The sequence below is a fragment of the Garra rufa genome, chromosome 12 (assembly GCF_049309525.1).
Source record: "Garra rufa chromosome 12, GarRuf1.0, whole genome shotgun sequence".
NCBI classification, from domain to species: domain Eukaryota; kingdom Metazoa; phylum Chordata; class Actinopteri; order Cypriniformes; family Cyprinidae; genus Garra; species Garra rufa.
This window is the reverse complement of record NC_133372.1, coordinates 10,786,202-10,809,096: the sequence shown is the minus strand read 5'-3', so window position 1 is coordinate 10,809,096 and position 22,895 is coordinate 10,786,202. Positions and strand designations below refer to the sequence as shown.

Below are 22,895 nucleotides of genomic sequence, written 5' to 3'. Positions count from 1 at the left end.
TGAGGGACTCATATGCAACTATTACAGAAGGTTCAAACACTCACTGATGCTCCAGAAGAAAAAAAGGGGTGTAAACTTTTGAACAGAATGAAGATGTGAACTTTTTTTTATTTTTTCTAAATATCATTTTTTTTTTCATTTAATACTGCCCTTCAGAAGCTACAGAAGATACTTGCATGTTTCCCAGTAGACAAAATAAGTTCAATTTACCCTGATCTTCAAATTCAATGCATCTCGATGCTCTTAATGCATTGTGTTTCCTTCTGGAGCATCAGTGAGCGTTTGAACCTTTTGTAATAGTTGTAGAGTTCCTTAGCTGTCATCAGTGTGAAAAGATCATACAGTCTATGCTGGAAAGGGTTAAAATACACAAAAATGCTGAAAAAACACAGAATCTGTGGGACCTGAAGGATTTTTCTGAAGAACAGTGGGAAGTTTAAGCCATGGGTCATTCAGGTAACAACACAGTATTAAGAATCAAGTGTATGTAAACTTTTAAACACAGGCATTTTTAAAAATTAAACTTATTTTCTCGTGGACTATATGTAAACTTCTTTTATGGAAAATATCTTATTCAGGTCAGTACTAAATAAAACATAACATGCATTTTGTTTGATACCACTAATTTCGGTAAAATAATGAACATTTGGCAGATTCTGCAAGGTATGTAAACTTTTGACTTCAACTGTACATAACTCACCTCTGACCCAGACACACCTTGCTCTTGTGACAATGAACTAACAAATACATTTGAAAGAGCTCTATACATCCTTTTGATTCCTGGCAGGTGACTAAAAATAAACTACACTACTGTTCCAAATGCTCACTGCCTGCATTCATTTGATAAAAAAAAAATATAGTAAAAACATAATTATTTAAAAATACTGTATTATTACAAGTAAAAAAATCTTTTCTAGTTTATTTTAAAATGTAATTTATTCCTGTGATGGCAAAGCTGAATTTTCAGCATCATTACTCCAGTCTTCAGTGTCACATGATTCATGTTAAATATTTTGTGGAAACCGTGATTATTATTTTTTGTAGGATTCTTTGATTAATTGAACGTTTAGCATGTATTTGATATTATTGAAATCTTTTTCAACACTATAAATTTACTATCAGTTTTGAGCATTTTAATGCATCCTTGCTGAATAAAAAATATACATACTTTTGAATATTAGTGTATGTGTCAGCCTAACATCTCTTAATTTAACGTGGGTGTCAGCAAGTTAGTTGATAATGCAAATGCAAGGACATCAAATGTAATTTGGCAATTACTCTGTAATTATTGACAACAAACAAAAATGTTGACCCTCTCATTAATATTAATAACCTTCTATTAAGTCTTTAATCAGTTTACTCACTGTGTGTGTGCATGGGCATCTCCCGTCTCCTGGAGCAGTTGGGATCCAGCCCTGTTTTGGAGCGCTTAGCCTTTTGGAAGACAGCCAAGGCGAAAAGAGACACTGTTGCAGGAGGGCATGGGTCAAAGCTTGAATGTGATTTAGATAAAATAGAGTTTTTTTGAGGTTCTGAATTAGAGCTGCAATGATTTTCAGTACTAGAGGTGTTCAGATCAGCGTTAGTTTGGGTAGAGTGCGCTTCTGGTTTGGAGTAGTGCGGATAAGATGCATATTTGGGGTTTGCGTCAGAGTTTGCCCATTGGTCAAGGTCTTCATCACAGGTTTGTAGTTCCTCATTTTTACCATTATTCTCATCCCAGCAGACGGGTGGTGGAGGTGATGGGAAGTCCATTTCTCGCATGGTTTTCTCTTCTCGCGTGTTTGTAAATTCTCTTTGAATCTTTCCCCAAACATCCAACTTTTTCAAACCATTATCACCACCCAGAAACTTCCTTCTCCTCTCTTTATATGCTTCTACCCAATCCTTTTCCTCTCCAGTTTCCACCAAAGCATGTTCTTCCATCTCCTCTTGCTCCACAAGACATGCATTTCGACTGACCGTTGACCTGTCAGCAAGTTCATTAGCTGGTTTTAAAGAATTCGCCCAACTGTTTTTTAGTTCCTGATTATTCATCGTACTGCTTGAATGTTCTGGATTATGGACGCCACTTTGGATTGATTCCAAACTCCCTAGCTCCATGTTTTTTGTTTGAATACATTGGTCCTCTTCATCTTTACCTTCTGAATTCTCACTCTCTTCATCTGTCCAAGCTTGACTCTCTTGCTCCACCTGCTGTAGATTTAGAACCTCTGATAAGTGCTCACTTGTATCTGAACCCTCGCTCCCATTTCTTAAAGGTTCAGTTGGAACTGCTTCCAAAAGCTCTGTGGTGGGCATCTCAAGGGCATCTTGGTCTCCAGGGCACAGCTCTTGTTCGACTTCAGCAACATCAGGTGTCTGTACGGTTAGTGGCACCTCAAAATACTGCCTGCTCTGTTGACGTCTCAGGGGAACCACAGTGAAGGTGGTCAAACCTTCTCTCTCAGAGGGGTTTCTCAGCAGCTGACAGTCAGTAAGTGCCTTAGGCTCAGCCTCAGGGGTGTGATGCTCAGAAAACAAATCTGAAGAATCTTCTTCTAGCTGATTCTGGGATATAGAAGAACTACAGAGGAAAAGCAGATATTAAAAAGGTACATTTCTATAGTTCTAAACGAAGTGCAAATCAAGAAATTACATACTTTGCTGAAGATAATTTTCTCTGTTGCCGTGCCTGCAGAGATTCTGCAAGTTCGCTCATAACTTTAGTGATTGCAGGGCACTGGTCAGCAACGCGAGCTCTGTATTTGTCTGAACACTTGTCATCTTTCTGAGCTTTCTCTAATGGAGCGAAACAAAGCGTTATGACAAAGACACTATTTTTATGTTTTTATGAGTGTCTTGTGTTTATCTGTAAAACCATCTCTCACTAATATATAACACTTTAGCAAAACAAACAGCACAATGTACAGTATGCATTTTTATTTAATTTATTCAAATATAAATCAATATTAGTCAATCTTATTTCAGAAGTTAATTTGGCAAAAACAACTAGCACAAAAGACAAGCACACAGAACATTAATGACAAATATGACATTAAAATGATTCTAATAAAATGCAAAACATCAAAATTAAACAGCTTTGATTAAAAATGTAGATTTATTTGAAGTTTTAATAATTTAAGATGAATTCTTAAAAGCATCCCTTCTGACCCGACTTGTTAAAAAAAAAGACATTGACATTTAATAAAGCTGAACCGCAATTACGTAGACAAAAATATCAAAGACTGATCAGAACCATCCTGGGAGCTGTGGCTCAAAATTAAGGCACAATTATTGTGATAAAGTACTACAGATTTGCCTGACAAACACTGAAAACACTTAAAGACACTACACTGAAACCCATTTGCCTAAGGCTTAAATTGATTCTGACTGTTATTGACCTGAGTGTGTATTGCTTTATCCTTTAGAATACTACATTGTGTTTACACTAACTAACAAGGTGAAAAAGACATCACATTATGGTTTAAAGCAAGAGAGAGAGACATTAAACATGGAAGCCAATTAAACAACACAACAAGACAGAGTTCAGTGCAATGTACATAAGACATGAAGGCTATGTAGAGACACAGGACAAACAGCCCATCACCGATGATAGCAGGTACAGAGAAGCATGCATGGAGGAGAGGAGGAGGAAAGGAGACTGCGCTGCCTATTAGGCGCCTCCTCCTGGCAGTACAGTGTAAAACAAGAGCAAATAATTAATCCAACATAGTTGGGAAACAAAGACAGTATTCTCTCACATTTGTTCAAGCTAGTTTCTATGCTGAAATTGCATATACTTGGCAGAAGTAGCATGCACACAAGTACTCACAAATTCAACAACACAGTACGCTAAAAAAACTAAACAAAAATGAATGTGTACCTTTGTTATCTGAATTGGATGTGGTGAGGCCATCTAAAGGTGGGGGCGGAGCTCTACGTTTAGTTCTTTTTAGTGAGGACTCGGTGGAAGAGATACGACTGAGCTGACCCTGAGCAAAGCACAAAGAGACTATGTTTGGAAAAAGATACTAACATACTGCGTATTGCCCATTAAAAACTTAGTGAAACCTCATGCATTATGCAATTTTTGCCATTCATTACACTGCTTATTAAATTCAGCAAATTCAAGAACAAGCAAGTTCACTTCCAGAACAAGAATTTACTCACCCCTTGTCATCCATGTTCATGTCTTTCTTTCTTCAGTCATAAAGAAATAGTTTTTTAAAGAAAACATTTCAGGATTTCTCTCCATAAAGTGGACTTCAATGGTGCCTAAGAGTTTGAACTTACAAAATGCAGCTTTAAAGGGCTCTAAATGATCCCAGCTGAGGAAGAAGGGTCTTTTCTAGTGAAATGATCAGTTGGGGGGAAAAAAGTGCTCGGTTTGTGACAGTTAGGGTAAGCTGAAAAACTCCCATTTCATTTTCTTCTCCAACTTCAAAATCATCCTACATTGCTGTTTTACCAGTTTTTGTAAAGGGCATTTGAACTTATTTGCACGTTCACTTAACGCTGGGTCGGTACTTATGCAGTGATGTAGGGCGATTTTGAAGTTGGAGGAGAAAATTCGTTTTTCGACCCTACCCTAACTGTCTTTAACCGGAATATACAGAGTTTACATATAGCTAGACAAGAGCATTTGAGGTTAAATGTATGAGGTTCAATGTATATAAATTGACCCTTCTTCCTCAGCTGGGATCATTTAGAGCCCTTTGAAACTGCGTTTTAGAAGTTCAAACTCAGGGGCACCATAGAAGTCCACTATATGGAGAATATACCTGAAATGTTTTCCTCAAAAAACAATTTCTTTACAACTGAAGAAAGAAAGATGTGAACATCTTGGATGACAAGGGGGTGAGTAAATCATCTGTAAATTTTTGTTCTGGATGTGAACTTCTCCTTTAAGAAAATTACATTTTGTCTTAACATTTGACAATCAAATAATGACCAAAACATAAGATGTTAAAAATTGCAGCTGTTATTACGAACTTATTTGTCACAGTGGACATTGAGGGCCAAACTGATTGTACTACACTGTGGGATACAGTAATTAATTTTGTTTTAGTTCTATACTATGTTTTTTGGCAAATAAAGTAGTTCTATATACTATTTCAACAATAAAAACAAATCGGAATATTATGAACTATATCGCAAATATAGCATGCCATTCAAAACATGTCACAGAACAATACACATATACTATATTAGTTTAATAATTATACTACTGTTTAACTATAAAACTGGATTCTGCTGAATAGAACTGCACATTCATGCATGCCGGTGTTGTTATTGTTACCTAAAATTTCAATTCAAAATGATTTACATTTAAATTAAATATTAGATAAACCTGCTGCAATACTAAAATTACTGAAATAATAATAAATTAAAGCTAAATAGGAATATAAAAAAAGTGTTTAAAATGAATTAAAATTAGGGATGCACAGAATATTCGGCCCAAAAGTGCATTCTCGGTTTTCGGCCAAAAGATTTTTATCACCGAAACAACACGACCGAAACAGTATGTTGACGCAAACAGAAACCGCGGCCTGCACGTGCTTGTCTAAAGCAACACATCTGACATTGAGCCAATGGATATCACACAAGCAACGTGCAAACTGCACAATATGTTAAAGTGAAAGTAAAAACTGACAGTGCTTTCAGCATCTGACGTGCTTTCTCTCAGAGACAATGAGAGACAATTATACTTCATATGCTGATATTAATTTAGTCCCCCAATATTTTTCTTGTGCCCTGAACATGGTGAGAAAAAACATAAAAAGAAACGTATTTTGTGTAAGGTTTGTTTTTGAAAGTCGGTTCTTGAAATAAAGCTCTTAATTTTCATTGATGACTGCAGTGTTATTAGGGGTTAAGAAAGTCTTAATTATGATTTCAGGTGGTCTTAAATGTGGGGACTGAAAGACAAGAATTGCGATGAAACTTCAAAAGGCTATCCATTAAATAAATATGAGCGCTGCACGTTTCAAAGTCATTTGCTGCGCTGCTTTGTGTACTAGCATTCTGAAAGCGCCCCCTACTGGAAGAGAAACGCGTAGAGTTGTAAATGTGAACTGATGGATCCACAATAAAAATGTAAACAATTAAACAATTTAAACAAAGGCAGTAAAATATATGTATACGTTATTTAAGTAATATAATAATTGATTGATAATAATTGTTAAAATTAATATAATTGATTTATTCTTTGAAACTTTAATATTACTTTATGCAATTGCAATGCCTTGATTTTAGTAAGATTGGTACACAGTCATAGCCATAAATGCAATGGAACTAATAATTGCCATAATTCTTTTGGTGTTTCGGTTTTCGGCCTTGGTTTCCTCTTTTTCGGTTTCGGCCAAGAATTTTTTTTTTCGGTGCATCCCTAATTAAAATGAAAACTTAAAATATAAAAACAAAGGCTAATTTAAAATTAGGGCTGCCCTCAACTAAAGATTTTTCTGGTCGACTAGTAGTCTTTATTTTAAGCATTAGTCAACTAATCGCATGTTTATTAATTAACCTTTTAAATCATAAAAAGGAGCCTCAGCATAAAGCTTGCGACAGTACACTGGCAGAAGTAATAATTATGAATGGGTCAGGGAAAAAAAACAGTATGCTGCATTAACATTTTAATACTTTATTGATAAACTAGTGCTTTCTTTGTTTTTGTTTTTTGGCTTAAGAGAAGAAGTTGGGAACGCTGACTTGTCATGCCTGTATGCATGTTTCAAACAAATTACATAGTCTGAGAATATTTGTTTTCCATTTAAATTGGTTCATTTGAAAATAGACATCTCGCTCTCTGTAGATGTAATTTTCATGTCTGTAAGGCAAGACATGACCAAGCCTCTTCTCGTCGACTAACAATTAGTTGACTATTAGAGGGCAGCCCATTTAAAATATCAGTGAATACTATAACGGAATATAAATACTAAAATAACACTTATGCATACTAATATGAGTATCAGATGGCCAATGCTACAGTTTTTTTTGGACTAGTAGATGCCCACAGCATTCCCACCTGTTTTCCAGCAGAGTCAGTCTCTGATAGGTCGGAAATGTCTCTGGTGTGAAGCCCACAGGCTACACTCTGGGACGCCGTCAAAGGAGGCCGTGGAGCGCGTCTCTTCTTTGCCATGTCGGCAGGGACCTCGGGTAAAGTCGAGTGGCCATTAACACCAGTCATCCTGTCCGCACATTGGCCATTCCGTTCAGGAGAGGTTGGGGCACTACCAATCGCAGCCTGAAAAAAAACCCCCACAAACATTGAATATGCTGAATATGTTGAAAGGAAATATTTTTCAATATGCAAACTGAATTAATGTCCTTGAACATGAGGCAAGATAAACAGATGCAAAGGGAAGGCGAAAGATAAACAGATGCAGAGGCAGATGGGTGGACCGGCACAAGTGTTTTACAATGTTACAGTTCAGTTATGATATTTCCCCCCATCATTTCCTAAATATGACAACCAGCAGGTTGCACAGATTGCAAAACCAGACAGGCTGACAGGTGTACAAACCTGCTCGGGTGCTTTCTTGTTCTTCTTGAATAAACCAAAGAAACCTTTGTTTCCTTTCTCTCTGTGGTTCTTTTCTTTAACTGGGGATTTCTGTTCTTCGTCACCACCTGGACAAGCACAAAAGAGCCTCTTACTTCAAACTTTTTTGGAAAAATCTTAGAAGTGCAGAAGCTGCGCTGTTGCAGCGCTATTATATAAAGATAATTACTTTTTTGTGATACAAAATGTGGTTGTTTGGAGTTTGGTACCTTTATAGGTTGATACAGGATCAACAGGATTGTTTGTTACCACTTTAAAAAGAAAAAAAAATACTTAACTACTATTATTCAAATATGTAAATGCAAACAGATGCCTTGTTCAAAAATGAATTTGTGTGTTACTTCTACATATAAAATTTTTCATAAATGTAGATTCATCACTAAATGTTGTATAATTAATTACAATTAAAATGAACACATTATATATATATTACACTGCTGTTCAAAAGTTTTGGATCAGTATGACTTGTGATGTTTTTTCTTAAAGGTCCACTGAAGTGCCTTGAAACACGCAGCGTTATTCTATGTGGTGACGTACTTTTAACTGAAACAAAAACATATCGCCCAGCCCCGCCCACTAATTTTGAATAGCCAATAGCATTCCATTAATATCTGCTCGGGCCAGAGCCGTTAAGCTCGGTAAAGCCGCATTTAAACTTATGACAGCCACAGACTAATAAGTTACCCCACAGATTCAATATGAAACTCTTGCTAGAACAAAATAGTGATCATAATCATGCTGAGTCTGTGTAGTTTAATTCATGCCGACTGCACATGAGCGCATATGATCTGCTCCGGGTTATTGCGTCTCTGTGGAAGGGACGGGACACTACGGACTCTAGAGAGCATTTGATTGGTCAGAACGTTTGATGAGAAGCTGAAGTGCACGGTGATATCATCAAAATCCTTGATTCATATTGGCGGAAGTGACGAGACTGTAAGTTTTGAACGCTTGTAAAAGCGAATTTTGTCGTTGTTTTGAAGCACACTAGCTTATAGATAATCTTAAGGCTTATATATTCATACTAAAAGCCAAAAAACTTTAATTTTGATTTCAGGGGGACTTTAAAAAGTCTCTTATGCTCATTAAGGCTGCATTTATTTGATTAAAAGAAATGCAGAAAAAAACAGTAATAGTGCGAAATTTTATTACAATATAAAATGATGGTTTTTATTTTAATATACTATAATATATAATATATTCCCTGTGATGCAAAGCTGAATTTTCATCAGACATTACTCCAGTCTTCAGTGTCACACGATCCTTCAGAAATCCTTCTAATATGCTGATTTATTATTACATTATCTATGTTGGTTTTTCAGGATTCTTGGATGAATAAAAAAGTTAAAAAGAACAGCATTTATTAAAAATATAAATCTTTTTTTTTTTACAATATAAGTTTTTGCCATCATTTTTGAATAAAAATCCTTGCTGAATAAAAGAATACATTTCTTTAAAAAAAGAAAGAAAAACAAAGAATAAAAATGTTGTTCTTTTGAACTTTATTAATCCAAGAATCCTGAAATAAAGTATCCAGGTTCCAAAAAAAAAAATTAAGCAGTACAACTGTCATCAACAATAAATAAATCAGCATTATTAAAATGACTTCTGAAGGATTAGGTGACACTGAAGACTGAAAATTCAGCTTTGATTACAGGAATGAATTAGATTTTAATATATATTAAAATAGAAAAATATTTTTTTACATTGTAATATTTCACAATACTATATTTTTCTGTATTTTTGATCAACTAAATGCAGCCTTTATGAGCATAAGACACTTCTTCAAAAAAACATAAAAAAAAAATCTTACTTATATGTACATATACAAGCATGGTTGAATGGTTGTGTGGTAAGCAATATGGAGATGGTTTAAATTTGTTTTATGCAAATGAGAAATCGTGGTCACTCATTTGTGATGCTCCAAAATCATTAACATAATAATGAGGTTAAAACAAATTCACGTGCCTACGCACATGAAAATTTGCAATTTAAGTGTAAATTTATCATTTAACAGTTCATGCAATTATTACTGAATGGAACCCATAATGTCTACTAAATACAAACAGTATGTACTGCACATACTGTAGCACTGTAGTATGCAACAGTGCCACAATCTTACTACTGTGCTTTTACACTGCCATGTTTTTTTATGTTTAATTTACTAACCTTTAATGTCTTTGGCATACAGCTCTCTGATTCCATGCTCATTGAGTGTTTTGGTGAGATCCAGAGGTTCCTCTGATTGATATGTCCTCAGTAAGATGGTGGCATCAGGGTCGAACTCACACTTCTCACACACCATGGGCATCAGCTCAGCCAGTGGCACTGCAGGATTGACCCGTACTACTGCCTTATGGGACTTCTTGTAGTTAATCAGAAGACGAACCGTTGCCTGGGAAAATCAATTTTTAGAGAGTTCAAAGTTTTAATGACATTTGGGTGACCTACTATGAAAGCAAGACAATTCAGCACCAAAATGGTCTAAATCCTAGATTAACTACTTGATATCTGACAAAACCCAGTAAACATGTAATTTTAAGATTATGAGATAAATTATGAGATATGGGCATAATTAAGCTTTCAATCAGACTTACCACAGGAACATGAGGTTTCTTCTTGTTATCGCTTCCTTTAGTTTGCAGGACAGCTCTTTCAAACTCAAGAGAGCCAATCATGGAGTTGGGTTTGAAATTGATGTGGTTTTGATTTGTGGAAATAAGCTTAATGGCATGATCAGATGGAACGAGATGGTGTTGAGCACACAGTGTAACCAGAACATCCATAACTGGTTTACTGCAAGTGCACACACATAAATTAAAATATGACCAGAAGAGTTGATGAAAGTGTGCAATTTCACCTTTATTTTTTCCTCGTGCTCACCTGCCATGCACTGTTGCTGTGGTCTCCTGTCCTCCAGGGAGCAGTACAGTCAAAGTGATGTCCCTGTCTACGAGATCTTCTTGGGGATCCATGGGTGCGTGCTTCAGGTTGCACGAAGGGCAGATGACAACGTAGATTTTGGTTTACCTATTAATGAAGCAGAGAAATATACAGGTGCATCTCAATAAATGAGAATGTTGTAGAAAAGTTAATTCATTTCAGTAATACAACTCAAATTGTGAAACTTGAGTATTAAATAAATTCAGTGCACAGAGACTGAAGTAGTTTAAGTCTTTGGTTCTTTTAATGATGATTAAAGGTGATGATTTGGCTCACATTTAACAAAAACCCACCAATTCTCAACAAATTAGAATACGGTGACATGCCAATAAGCTAATCAACTCAAAACGTCTGCAAAGGTTCCCTGAGCCTTCAAAATGGTCTCTCAATTTGGTTCACTAGGTTACACAATCATGGGGAAGACTGCTGATCTGACAGTTGTCCAGAAGACAATCCCTTCACAAGTAGGGTAAGCCACAAACATTCTTGCCAAAGAAGCTGGCTGTTCACAGAGTGCTGTATCTAAGCATGTTAACAGAAAGTTGAGCAGAAGGAAAAAGTATGGATGCACAACCAACCGAGAGAACCGCAGCCTTGAGAGGGTTGTCAAGCAAAATCGATTCAAGAATTTGGGTGAACTTTACAAGGAATGGACTGAGGCTGGGGTCAAGGCATCAAGAGCCACCACACACAGACATGTCAAGTAATTTGGCTACAGTTGTTGTATTCCTCTTGTTAAGCCACTCCTGAACCACAGACAACTTCAGAGGCGTCTTACCTGGGCTAAGGAGAAGAAGAAATGGACTGTTGCCCAGTGGTCCAAAGTCCTCTTTTCAGATGAGAGCAAGTTTAGTATTTCAGTTGGAAACCAATGTCCTAGACCCTGGAGGAGGGGTGGAGAAGCTCATAGCCCAAGTTGCTTGAAGTCCAGTGTTAAGTTTCCACAGTCTGTGATGATTTGGGGTGCAATGTCATCTGCTGGTGTTGGTCCAGGACCTGAAAACCTGGACTTCCATACCACCTCAGCAGTGCCACAGACTGATCACCTCCATGCCATGCCAAATTGAGGCAGTAAATAAAGCAAAAGGAGCCCCTACCAAGTGTTAAGTACATATACGTACAGGAAATGAACGTACTTTCCAGAAGGCCTACAATTCTCTTAAAGTATGGAAAACATGAAGTATTCTAATTTGTTGAGATAGTGAATTGGTGGGTTTTTGTTAAATGTGAGCCAAATCATCACAGTTAAAAGAACCAAAGACTTAAACTACTTCATTGAATTTATTTAATACACAAGTTTCACAATTTGAGTTGAATTACTGAAATAAATGAACTTTTCCAGGACATTCTAATTTATTGAGATACACCTGTATTGCTGGGTCATTCAAAGAACACCCTACATAATTTATCCAAGTAAGAATGATATGAGAACCCATCTAGATACAATCACTTATGGATCTGCCTTTCTGGATGTACTGTAGTTCTTTTGAAGAGGCAATTACGCCATCCACTGTTACACACTCATGTCAGAATGCTTTGTGATGAATCACATCACCAAACTGTGTGAAAATCCTCTCTGTTTCAGCTACAGCTGTGCAGGGGAAATTTCCAAATATGTTCCACTGACTGAACTTTCTGCTATGGGCCCTGTGACATGAAATCACATTTTACAGTTGTTTGACTTTTTTAAGCTGTCAAAGTACAAATCCCATGTTCTTTGAAGCAATATCTCTGATGTCTTAGCTTAAACTTAAACACATCAATTGCCTTTAAGTCTCCCTCCAAACAATAATTAATTGTAGAAATTAATATAATTGTTTTAGTTTTTTATTTTATTAAAATGAATTTACAACAATCTCCCACAATTTACTCAAAAAGAGCAAACAAGTATAATTCCATATTTATACATTACTGCTCAAACGTTTGGGGATCTTTTAATAACTGTTTTACTGAAATTAAAACTTTTATTCAGCAAAGATGCATTAAATTTAATTGACGTAACACTAAAGACTTTACTGAAGGATCAAATTTTATTATAAATTGTAATATTTCACAGTTAATGTTTTACTGTATTTTAGATCAAATAAATCCAGCCTTGGAGAAAATAAGAGACATATGTGACCCTGGACCACAAAACCAGTCATTAGGGTCAAATTTTCAAAATTGAAAAGTAAATATTATCTGAAAGCTGAACTAACACTCTTTCCATTTATGTATAGTTTGTTCGACATACTACTATTTAAAAAAAATCTAGAATCTAAAAAATTTTTTTTTAAATCAAAATATTGAGAAAATTACCTTTAAAGCTGTCCAAATGAAGTATTTAGCAATGCATATTACTATTCAGTTTTGATATATATACAGTAGAAACCTTACAAAATATCTAAATGCAACATGATCTTATACTTAATATCCTAATGACTTTTGGCATAAAAGAAGAATCGGTAATTTTGACCCATAAAATGCATTGTTGGCTATTGCTACAAATATACCCGTGCTACTTAGGACTGGTTTTGTTGTCCAGGGTCACATATTTCAAACTGCAGTGTAGTCTAGTGTACTGTAGTGTATATTTTCATAAAATATTGTGTTCACCAAACCATTCAACACTTTAAAAAGTGAACAAATATTTGTCTACAAACTATGGACCACAAAACCAGTCATAATTTGCATGGTTATATTTGTAGCAATAGCCAACAATACATGGTATGGGTCAAAGTGATCCATTTTTCTTTTATGTCAAAAATCATTAGGATATTAAGTAAAGATGATGTTCCATGGAAACATTTTGTAAATTTCCTACCGTAAATATATCAAAACTTAATTCTTGATTGGTAATATGCATCGCTAAGAACTTCATTTGGACAACTAAAGGCGATTTTCTCAATATTTAGATTTCTTTTTTGCACTCTCAAGATTCCAGATTTTCTAACAAACCATAATATCAAATTTATTCAGCTTTCCGATTATCTAAATTTCAAACACCTTTGACTCTTATTACTGGTTTTGGGTCACATTTGTTGCCAAACTAGCTTACCTGTTCGTTACCAATCCTGGGGTATTTTTTTTTTAATTCACATCTTAAACTTATAAGGCCCAATTTTACCCTGTTTGCTCAACATGCCATTACATACCAAAAACAAAAGGGGGTCTAAATCACAGCTTATTAAAAGCTCCAAACTGGAGTAAAACAAAATGACTTAAACTTGAGGTTAATTAATAAATACCTCTTATGGAAGTGATAAAAAAAATTAAAAAAAATAAAGTTGGGGAACTAACGCCTTTGGGTGTGGATGGTGCTCGTTTGCTGGAGCGTCACTATTATCATATCTGGGCGTGAGCTTTACTTCACGCCTCCCTGCCGCTGATCATCGATGCAAAGCGCAGAAATGCATTTCAACCTAGCGCGTATTTCCCCTGAGAACGAACTCGACAAACGCCTAATAAAACGCTAAACGCACGTGGCACCTGGTGCGCATTTAGCGACCATGACCAGCCAATAGGCACTCAGAAATACACATTTGATAAGTATATGCATAAATATTTACCACATGCTAATTTTACTCTTCGTTTGCACACAAATTGCAATTTTAAGACTTACGATACATTCACAACAACCTTAAAAGGTTATAACGCAGCAGGATTAATTTAAGTAGCCTACTATCAATAGCTCACCGATGCGCATGTAAAGTTTTGGACACAATTACGCAATGTGTGCCACCTGTATCATATTCAAGTCCTTACCTTTCCTATCTTCAGTTCTCTATAAGGGGATTCCTCCAACAACTACCGTTTATAAAACAAAAGAAGGACTAAATGAGCAAAGAAGCAAGTGGTTGCAAAGACAAGCTTTGGTAATCCTCTAGTGTTGTCAGTACCTTATGGACATGCCCAGTGCTCTGACATCAACAAATCTGTTTCCTGTGTGTGCGTGTGAGAGAAAGAGAAAGAGAGAGAGAGACAGTGATATAACATTTTGTTCAAGGCTATTAATTTGACATTATTTAGATTTTGCTTAAATCTAATTTTTTGTTGAGAAGCAATATATGAAAGATATATTTTGTTGGCTAATGTGGTTAATGGTGTTTGTTATTAAATAATGTTTTGAATGTTTACAGGAAGCTGTGTGAGAGAAAGGTGGTAAATTGTCATGAATGAATCAATCTACTCGTGTTTACTTGTTCTAATGCACTAGCAGTCTTCAAGAACTGGTGGCCAATCACATGACGGATGAGTAATCAGCTTATTGTGGTTGTCTGTTGTCTCAGAGTGTGCAAAAGAGTCATCTGCAGTGGTTGATTCATTTCAACACATTTTGCTTGCTCAGTAGAGCCACACAGAAATGCAGTAATTTATCACTTTCTGGTATTTCTGTAAGCTGTCTACTCTCCACAGTCGTGGAGAACACGGTCAAGGACTCATCAGAGTAATTATGTAACATGTATTCTACAAAAATGCTAAAGGACTGTGGGTTCATTGTATCAAAGAAGCACACACACAAAGCAAGATGTGCAAATATAGCCTTGTGTGTACTTGTGTTTATATTTCAGGTTGATAACATGACCTCATTCCCCTCGCGGCGGGTCACAATGCCATCTCTCAGTAGACTGTTTATTTCACACATCCTCTGACCAGCGGCCAGCTCCACAAAGAAAAGTCAGACCTTGAATCTTTTCTCATGTGTCTGTTTGTGTTCAGGTCATGTGTCTATTCTGGCATCCGAATAGATATTCATGAACTTGTGTGTGAGTGCTTAGTGTCAGAGGGTAAGTAGAGATATTCAGCAGAGCCATTCTAATGAAGGCATGTACCGCCACACTTCAGTGCTAATTTAACTGTGCTGTGTGCGTACAATAGGAGGCTACTTATATTTTAGGGTGTTTTATTTATTAGCAAATCTAGACCATTTTAATCTAATGTAAAAGTGTGTTGTTCTTAGAAGAAGAATTTGAAGAATCTCAAGTCAATTTGCATTCACAGAACTTCTTTTCATTACAATTTAAGAGTGATTCTTTACCTTAGAGTAATTTTACACCCTAGTACTGTAAAATACACTACCAGTCAAAGATTTTTGGACAGTAAGATTTTTAATGTTTTGTAAAGAATTTTTACTGCTCACCAAGCCTGCGTTTATTTGATCCAGAATACAGCAAACGCAGTAATATTGTAAAATATTTTTACTATTTAAAATAACTAACTGCTTTCTATTTGAATATATTTTAAAATGTTATTTATTCCTGTGATCTAAGCTAAATTTTCTGCATCATTACTTCAGAAATCATTCTAACATGCTGATTTGCAGTTCAAGAAACATTTTTATTATTATTATTAAACAGTTGAGTACATTTTCTATTTAGGACTCTTTGAAAAGCTCCAACGATCAGCATTTATCTGAAATATATATTAAAAAAAAACATTTCAGTCAGTATTATTTTATTATTAGTAGCATTTTATTAATACTTTTATTTAGTAAAGATGCTTTAAATTAATCAAAATTGATAATAAAGACTTTTATAATGTTACAAAAGATTTGTATTTTAGATAAAAGTTCTTTAACTTTTTAAAAAACTGAAAAAAAATCTACTTAGCTGTTTTCAACAAATTATTAAATGTGTTTTGAGCAGCAAATTAGAATATTAGAATGATTTCTGAAGGATCATGTGACTGAAGTAATGATGCTAAAAATTCAGATTTGAAATCACAGGAATAAAGTATATTTTAAAATATATTTCAAAATTACTGTTTTGCTGTACTTTCAATCAAATTAATGCAGGATTGGTGAGCAGAAGAGACTTCTTTAAAAAACATTACAAATCTTACTGTCCAAAAAATATTCACTGTAAAAATACTTTGGTGATTTCTGTGGAATTATCAGATGCTGTGTATTTTACAGCTTATAAATGCATATTCTACTATTATTATACCTAAACAACCAAAATCTGCTTTCTATCTTATGATAATGTTATCTTGAAACTTGAAATATACAGAGACTGTACATAAAATATGGCCAATTCTAAATGGTGCACAGGACCACAGAGACAAAATAACACAAAATAATGTTAACTATAAATAACAGAAAATGTAACACTGTAATGTATTGATAACAAAGACAAGAAGAAAACAAAAATATTTATTATTAAAATATGGAAATGACCTTTTACAGATTTGCACTGCAACTCATATGGTAATTCATAGTTTTTATTGTAAAAACAGTTTACAGTATTTTACAGTAAAGTTACATTTTAATGAAATGTTAAACCATTTGCAATTTTCCATGATATATGGTATAGAAACTTACTGTAAAGGGTTAATCTTTATTAAATCGATTTTGTGATTTGTCATTTTCAAGATTTTTAAAATTTAACATTAAATATTGTTCATTTGTTTTTAGCCTTGACGGTTTTGCTTTTAAATATTACACTAAAAAATAATATATATCATATAATTAAAAACTTTTAAATGTTTAGTGACAATGTTTTGTAGTTTGTTGTATTCCTCATTAGTTGCTCCGGATCATCTGCTAAATTAATAGATATAATGTAAAAACAAATTATTCCAGTTCCTGATAAGTTTTTTCAAAGGCTAGTGTATTTGTTTACCAAGCCTGATTGGTCGAGAATACTTGAGAGGAAACAGGAAGCATGTGATGTGAAGCTGAAAAATGCAAGGTAAATATTACTTGTAACCAATATTTACATATCACTTCTAATTAAGATATAGAGGGTTTGCACTTACATCATGATTTGGTCAGTTACCTGGATGTGCAGCCATATTGGCAATACGTATTGTAAACAACAGCATGGGTTGCTAATTTATGCTGTCTAAACCACGAAAAAAACATGTGAAAGCTACTAAATCATAGGGAAGGACTTAGTAAGCAGGAAGGGGCGCAATATTTTGACTAACTAAAGTTAATAGATGGTAAAGATACATATGAGCAGTATTAATTAATATATTAGCCTAATATTTCACCTACTTTACCGGAAATTATGAGAACAAACATGAACTTCTTTTAAGGTTTTTGCCCTGGAAATCCTGGTTCAGATTGGCCAACCACAAACACATTTTGTTCCTCAGTTTTTGCACTCTTCCTTGATTTGTTATAACATTTGGCAGTCTATAGTACTCCAAATGTTTTTCCCAGTCCAAACCAATTAGTACAGCCCAAACATGACAATAATTGACCGTTTTCAGCAGCAATAATAATATAAATATGTGAGTTTCCTTCTCTTGAGTGGCATTGTTTACGTTCAGTGCCGCCAATATGCTGATTGATGACGCATTGTGAAAATACTCTATATTTGTGCATTTATGCAAGTTGTGAACATAGGTTACAAAGACACAGGGCCAAAAGTTCCCACATGGAAGAAGATACACTCTCATACTATTTTACAGTCATTTTATATACTTTTTAAGCTGTTAGGATTCATCTAAATGTAAAATTCTTCTAAATGCGTACAGTTTGTTCAGGCGACAACGGCTGAGAAAAGCAGGACCCTTTCCCTGAAAGTATTTATTCATCTGTTCGACAGGGTAAACACTTATGTCATAGCCAGCTGCTCCATTGAGAGAGTTTACCCGTATTCTGTCCGCTCGGCGGACTGGTGATCCTTCAGTATGCCCTATGCCTCGATGACAACCCGCGGGCGAGAGCGCTTAATGAGGGAAGCTCAGTGAATGTCAAAACCAGCGCGATGCGTCATGCATCACCACGAGCCCTGCGGAGGCGCGACTCGCTAGCACACAACAGCCGCTGTAATGCAGTAAATCACTGAGCTTTTCTGAGTGAACGTTTTTAAGGAAGAGACCGCACAAATTTACCAGTGCATTCGACCATACTAAACATGTAATGAACAACCGAAGAAAAGGCGCTAAGTTTCTCAGCAATTAATGAAGTCGGCTCCATGTGATAGTGAAGGTGTCATAAGAAACGTCGCCATCCATCCTTGTGGCCAGCAGGGGGCGCGCACGCATTGTTTGGAGCAGCGCGCCTCTCCCATGCCTCAGGTGCAGTGTACGCCAGCAGCCTCTTTCAAGAATGGATAAGGATTATTCATTTTGACCGTGTCTGGTTAATTTAGGGATCTGAGAAACGAACGGCCTCAATGCCTATATACATAACACAATAGTATTTACTGAACCTGTTCAGTCCTATAAGTTTGAAAGTAAAATGCAGTCCAGAATAGGCAACGAAACTACTAATCATTTTAATCTCATTTAATCTTATGCGAAACTTTTTGTTACCAGAGAGAACATGAATAGGCTTTCATTCTGTGGTCCATACAGATGTGATACGTTGTTTTATACTGTACATTTAGGGTCATTCAGTTTGTAGTTTATTACTAATTTGCATTTAACACGAGACAATATTACTTAAAAATACCTAAAATAAATAAATAAAAAAGCATAAAACAGTAACATTCAGAATATACAGCTTATTTTAACATTTATTAAATCGAAATGTGGTTGTTTAAGGAGAAGTTCACTTTCACAAAATTTCCTGATAATTTACTCACCTCCATGTCATCCATTATGTCTGTCTTTCTTCAGTCAAAAAGAAAAAAAGAAAGGTTTTTAAGGAAAACATTCCAGGAATTTTCTCCATAATGGACTTCAATGGTGGCCAACAGGTTGGATGTCCAAAGTGCAGTTTCAATGCAGCTTCAAATGGCTCTACACGATCCCAGCCAAGGAATAAGGGTCTTAGTGAAACTGTCATTTTCTAATAAAAATAAAAATTGATATATATTTTTTTTTAGCCACAAATGCTCGTCTTGCACTAGTGTGATGTAGGCGGAAGTACAGACTGAGTGTTTACAAAGCGAACATTACAAAAAGTCAAACGCCCTTTGACTTTTTGTTCAACAATGATGTTGTTTTCTTAATAAAAAATATATATACTTTTTAACCACACATGCTCATCTTGCACTATGAGCATCTTATCGCATTGCACAAACATGGTTAGTCATGCATGGTTATTTCTTCGTCTGTGTACTTGTAAAAGTTGTTTGAATTTCTTTGCACGTTTGTTTTGTAAACACTGGGTTGGTACTTCCACCTATGTCATGTGTGATTATGTAATGCATGAGCATTTGTAAAGTATATAGATCTGTATTTTTCTTATAAAATGACTATTTGTTTTATTGGATAAGACCCTTACGCCTCGCCTGGGATTGTGTAGAGCCTTATGAAGTTGCATTGAAACTGCAATTTGGACCTTCAACTATGTTGGCCACCACTGAAGTCCACTATATGGAGAAAAATCCTGGATTGTTATCCTCAAAAACCTTAATTTCTTTTTGACTGACAGAAAAAAACAAATAAATAAAAAAACATGCACATCTTGGATGACACCCCATGTCATCCAAGATGTGCATGTTTTTTTTTAAAGAAAATTAGGAAATGTTCATTCTGAAAGTAAACTTCTCCTTCTCCTTCTCCACATATAAAATCTACTTTAAAACTATTTATTAGTTATCATAGTGTTCAAAGTCATGACTTATAAACACATATTTTCATTAATAAACAACAGCATTTTAACTTTTTCACTTCAAACTAAATGTAAAAATAACATGTGAAAATCTGTTGAGATTTCAAGCAAAGAAACACAGGAAAGCCAGAGCTAGTTATCACAGATCTTTTAATGCGGAGACTATTTCCTAGGGAATATTTATCAGTTTTTAAATCAATTTTTAAAAAGTCAATATTTGCACAGGCACATTAAAAGCTACAAAAAGCTATTAAGCATTTCCACTTAACACACCTTGATCTTTTGTGACAACATGCCCCACCTTGCAATTTCAAATACCCTATTATACCTTTTTAAAATAGAAAAACAAATGTGAAACATAAAGTAATTCCTGGAACAACAATAATGTCAATGGTATGTGACCCTGGACCACAAAACTAGTCGTAAGGGTTATTTTTTATTTTTTTTTTATTAAGATTTAAACATCATCCGAAAGCTGACTAAATAAACTTTCACTGATGTATGGTTTGTTAGGATAGAACACTATTTGGCATAGATACAGCTATTTGAAAATATGGAGTCTGAGGGTGCAAAAAAAAAAAATCACCTTTAAAATTGTCCAAATGAAGTTAAAAAAATTAAAAATAAGTTTTTATATATTTACAAAATATCTTCATGGAAAATTATCTTTACTCAATATTCTAATAATTTCACCAATTGACTGGTTTTATAGTCCAAGGTCACAGCTACAAAAATGCTACTTACATTTGTAAAAGTTTAGTTTGATCAAAAACTATTATCTAGAAAGTTTTGAACTTTTTAACATACAGTGGTTATTGTTAGTGAAATAATTTCCTCTAATTAAAATGACATTTTTTTCAATAAAAAATGTGAATTAACCATTGATGCAACAAATACTACCTGTGAAATGCCTATGACGTAACTAATTAAAAAAGCTTCACATAGGTAGCTATTTTTTCTCTGTGCAACCGCGTCTAACCTCCGTGTTTTCGTAACAGTGGTCGTCAGGGGCCTCATGTGCGGGTTCTGGCTGAAGCTGTGCGTTGACTCTGTAGTCGAGTCGTGAGGCTCGCGCACGCGTCACTCCCACCACCCAAGCCACCGATAACCGGAAGCGACTATTATCCGTGATATTTGGGGAGACGAACGACAGCTGAGAGCGCCTTTCAGTGGATAAAAACATCGCCGCGTCTTCTGAATCTATTTGACGACAACCGCGTTTTAGTGGATGAAAAACACAATAGACGGAACTAACGGGGAAAACGAAGTTATTGGAAATCACCGTCATCCAGGTTCGAGCCTGACAGGCATTGCAATGGTGAGTAAAAGATCAATTCAGAAACGTCTAGAAAGGCCTGGGAAAAGCAAATCATGTTTTTGCATTACAACCTATTGTATACAATTACAACCGCTAAGATTGAAATATTGTTGTGAATGGGCACAGTTTTTGTGTCTCAAATTTGGTGTTTGTTTGTCAAAATACAGGATTTAGTGTCCTTTAGGCAAATGAAGAATATGATGATGCATTCATTTAAAGGTCATCCTCTGACTGTTCTACATCAGACAGAATGGGATTATGATCAATTGACGTAAAACAAAATAATTAATCGTATCCATATAAAGATCACGCAAGCTGAGACATATGTTTGCGCAGTAATTCGGATCATCCATCCACTTATAAGGAGTTTAAACGGGATTTGGATCACTGGCATTATCGCTTTTAGTCATTTCAGGGGTTTTACGAAGGATGTGGGAAAACTGGACAGATGTTTGGGTTTCTGTCCGCTGGTTGCCTATGGAGATGATGATGGTGGTGCTGAATTTGGCTGATCTATCAAAATTAAGGGGATGCTGTTTGAACGAAGGTCTGCAGTCGACTGCTTTAAGCTTAATAGAACGACTAATCTTGTTTTGAGAACGTCACAAGACGTTCGGATTTCCACACAGCACATTAATTATATTGATAATGATTGTCATTGAAAAGAGGAGCAAACGCGACCCCCTCCTTCTCTCAGATTTCCACACCCACCCACTGTCGCGCACTGCCTGTACACGAGAAGGGGGTGAAAAACACAATCCGAGGACACCAATACGTGCCAATTTGCGGTGTTAATCTAATCTTTATGTTTCTAAACCTCGTTTAGGTTGGAGACATTTTTGGTCAGTGAAAAAAAGGCACGCCCAGAGACGTGTTCGCTGTCGCCTAGACACCGTTTAACCCTTTGGGTGGGTTTCTCGTTACGTGGAATTACATCAATCTCGGTTCTTCAGTCGGTGTCGTCAGGGCTGGAAATGTAGATCTGTTTTAGCTGTTGTGTTTATTTTTTGACATAAAGCTCTGTAAAGTGTAAATGGTGTCATGTTCAGAGTTCGTTGTGGTTTGGGTGGACCTCGAGCCTGCCGAATGGAAATAAACGGAGACGTCAACATGGCGACAGCTGCTTCGCCCCTGCGTTCGAGATGAATCCTCATCTATAAAGGTAGGGCCTCCAAGCTCACCTTGGGCTTCTGTCGCCACTCAAAGCTAGACATAACAACCGTGATAAACACCATCCATCGACTGGAACCTTGTATTTGTTGAACGTAGATCTTAAGAGATCCTCAAATGTTTGACTTGTTGAAACACTAATAAGAAAACACTAAAATGAACAATAACGTCGTCTTGGACAGTAGTTTACAGTTTGCACTGTTCAGAAATGTTGTTGTTATTCTAAATAATAATATAAACAATAAGTAAAATCTTAAGGAACAGCCTGTACTGACTGAAAACTCATTTATGAATTATGAATTATTGTATTTATGCTAATTTAAAAAATGGTGCTATTATTTAATTCACTGAGTCAATCGTGTTATACACGATGTGTCTAAGGAACTGGCGATAAGAATAACGCGCGAGTGTGACGGCGCTGGAGG

At 35.6% G+C, this 22,895-nt stretch overlaps 2 protein-coding genes across 3 annotated transcripts in view; both read right to left on the bottom strand.

The window, feature by feature from the left end:
- LOC141347367 (uncharacterized) overlaps window positions 1-2,776 on the bottom strand; it is a 3,945-nt gene extending 1,169 nt beyond the window's left edge. Inside the window, exons 1-2 of the mRNA XM_073852371.1 lie at window positions 2,643-2,776; window positions 1,365-2,566 (exon numbers count right to left, since the gene is read on the bottom strand). Coding sequence (XP_073708472.1) covers window positions 1,365-2,566; window positions 2,643-2,701 — 1,261 coding nt within the window. The 5' untranslated portion in view covers window positions 2,702-2,776. The remainder of the gene's footprint in view (window positions 1-1,364; window positions 2,567-2,642) is intronic.
- Window positions 2,777-2,934: 158 nt separating this feature from the next.
- On the bottom strand, window positions 2,935-14,369 carry cobll1a (cordon-bleu WH2 repeat protein-like 1a). Of its 2 annotated transcripts, XM_073852372.1 has the most exons (9): window positions 14,237-14,369; window positions 10,433-10,579; window positions 10,147-10,345; window positions 9,719-9,944; window positions 7,759-7,800; window positions 7,511-7,617; window positions 7,010-7,231; window positions 3,866-3,974; window positions 2,935-3,669 (listed from the first exon to the last, which is right to left on the bottom strand). In XM_073852372.1, exons 2-9 carry the CDS (start codon window positions 10,522-10,524, stop codon window positions 3,656-3,658), a joined length of 1,011 nt encoding a protein of 336 aa, XP_073708473.1. In that variant the 5' UTR covers window positions 10,525-10,579; window positions 14,237-14,369; the 3' UTR covers window positions 2,935-3,655. The 2 variants fall into 2 exon arrangements, with proteins under 2 accessions (XP_073708473.1, XP_073708474.1); XM_073852373.1 differs by lacking the exon at window positions 7,759-7,800.
- Window positions 14,370-22,895: the final 8,526 nt, after the last annotated feature.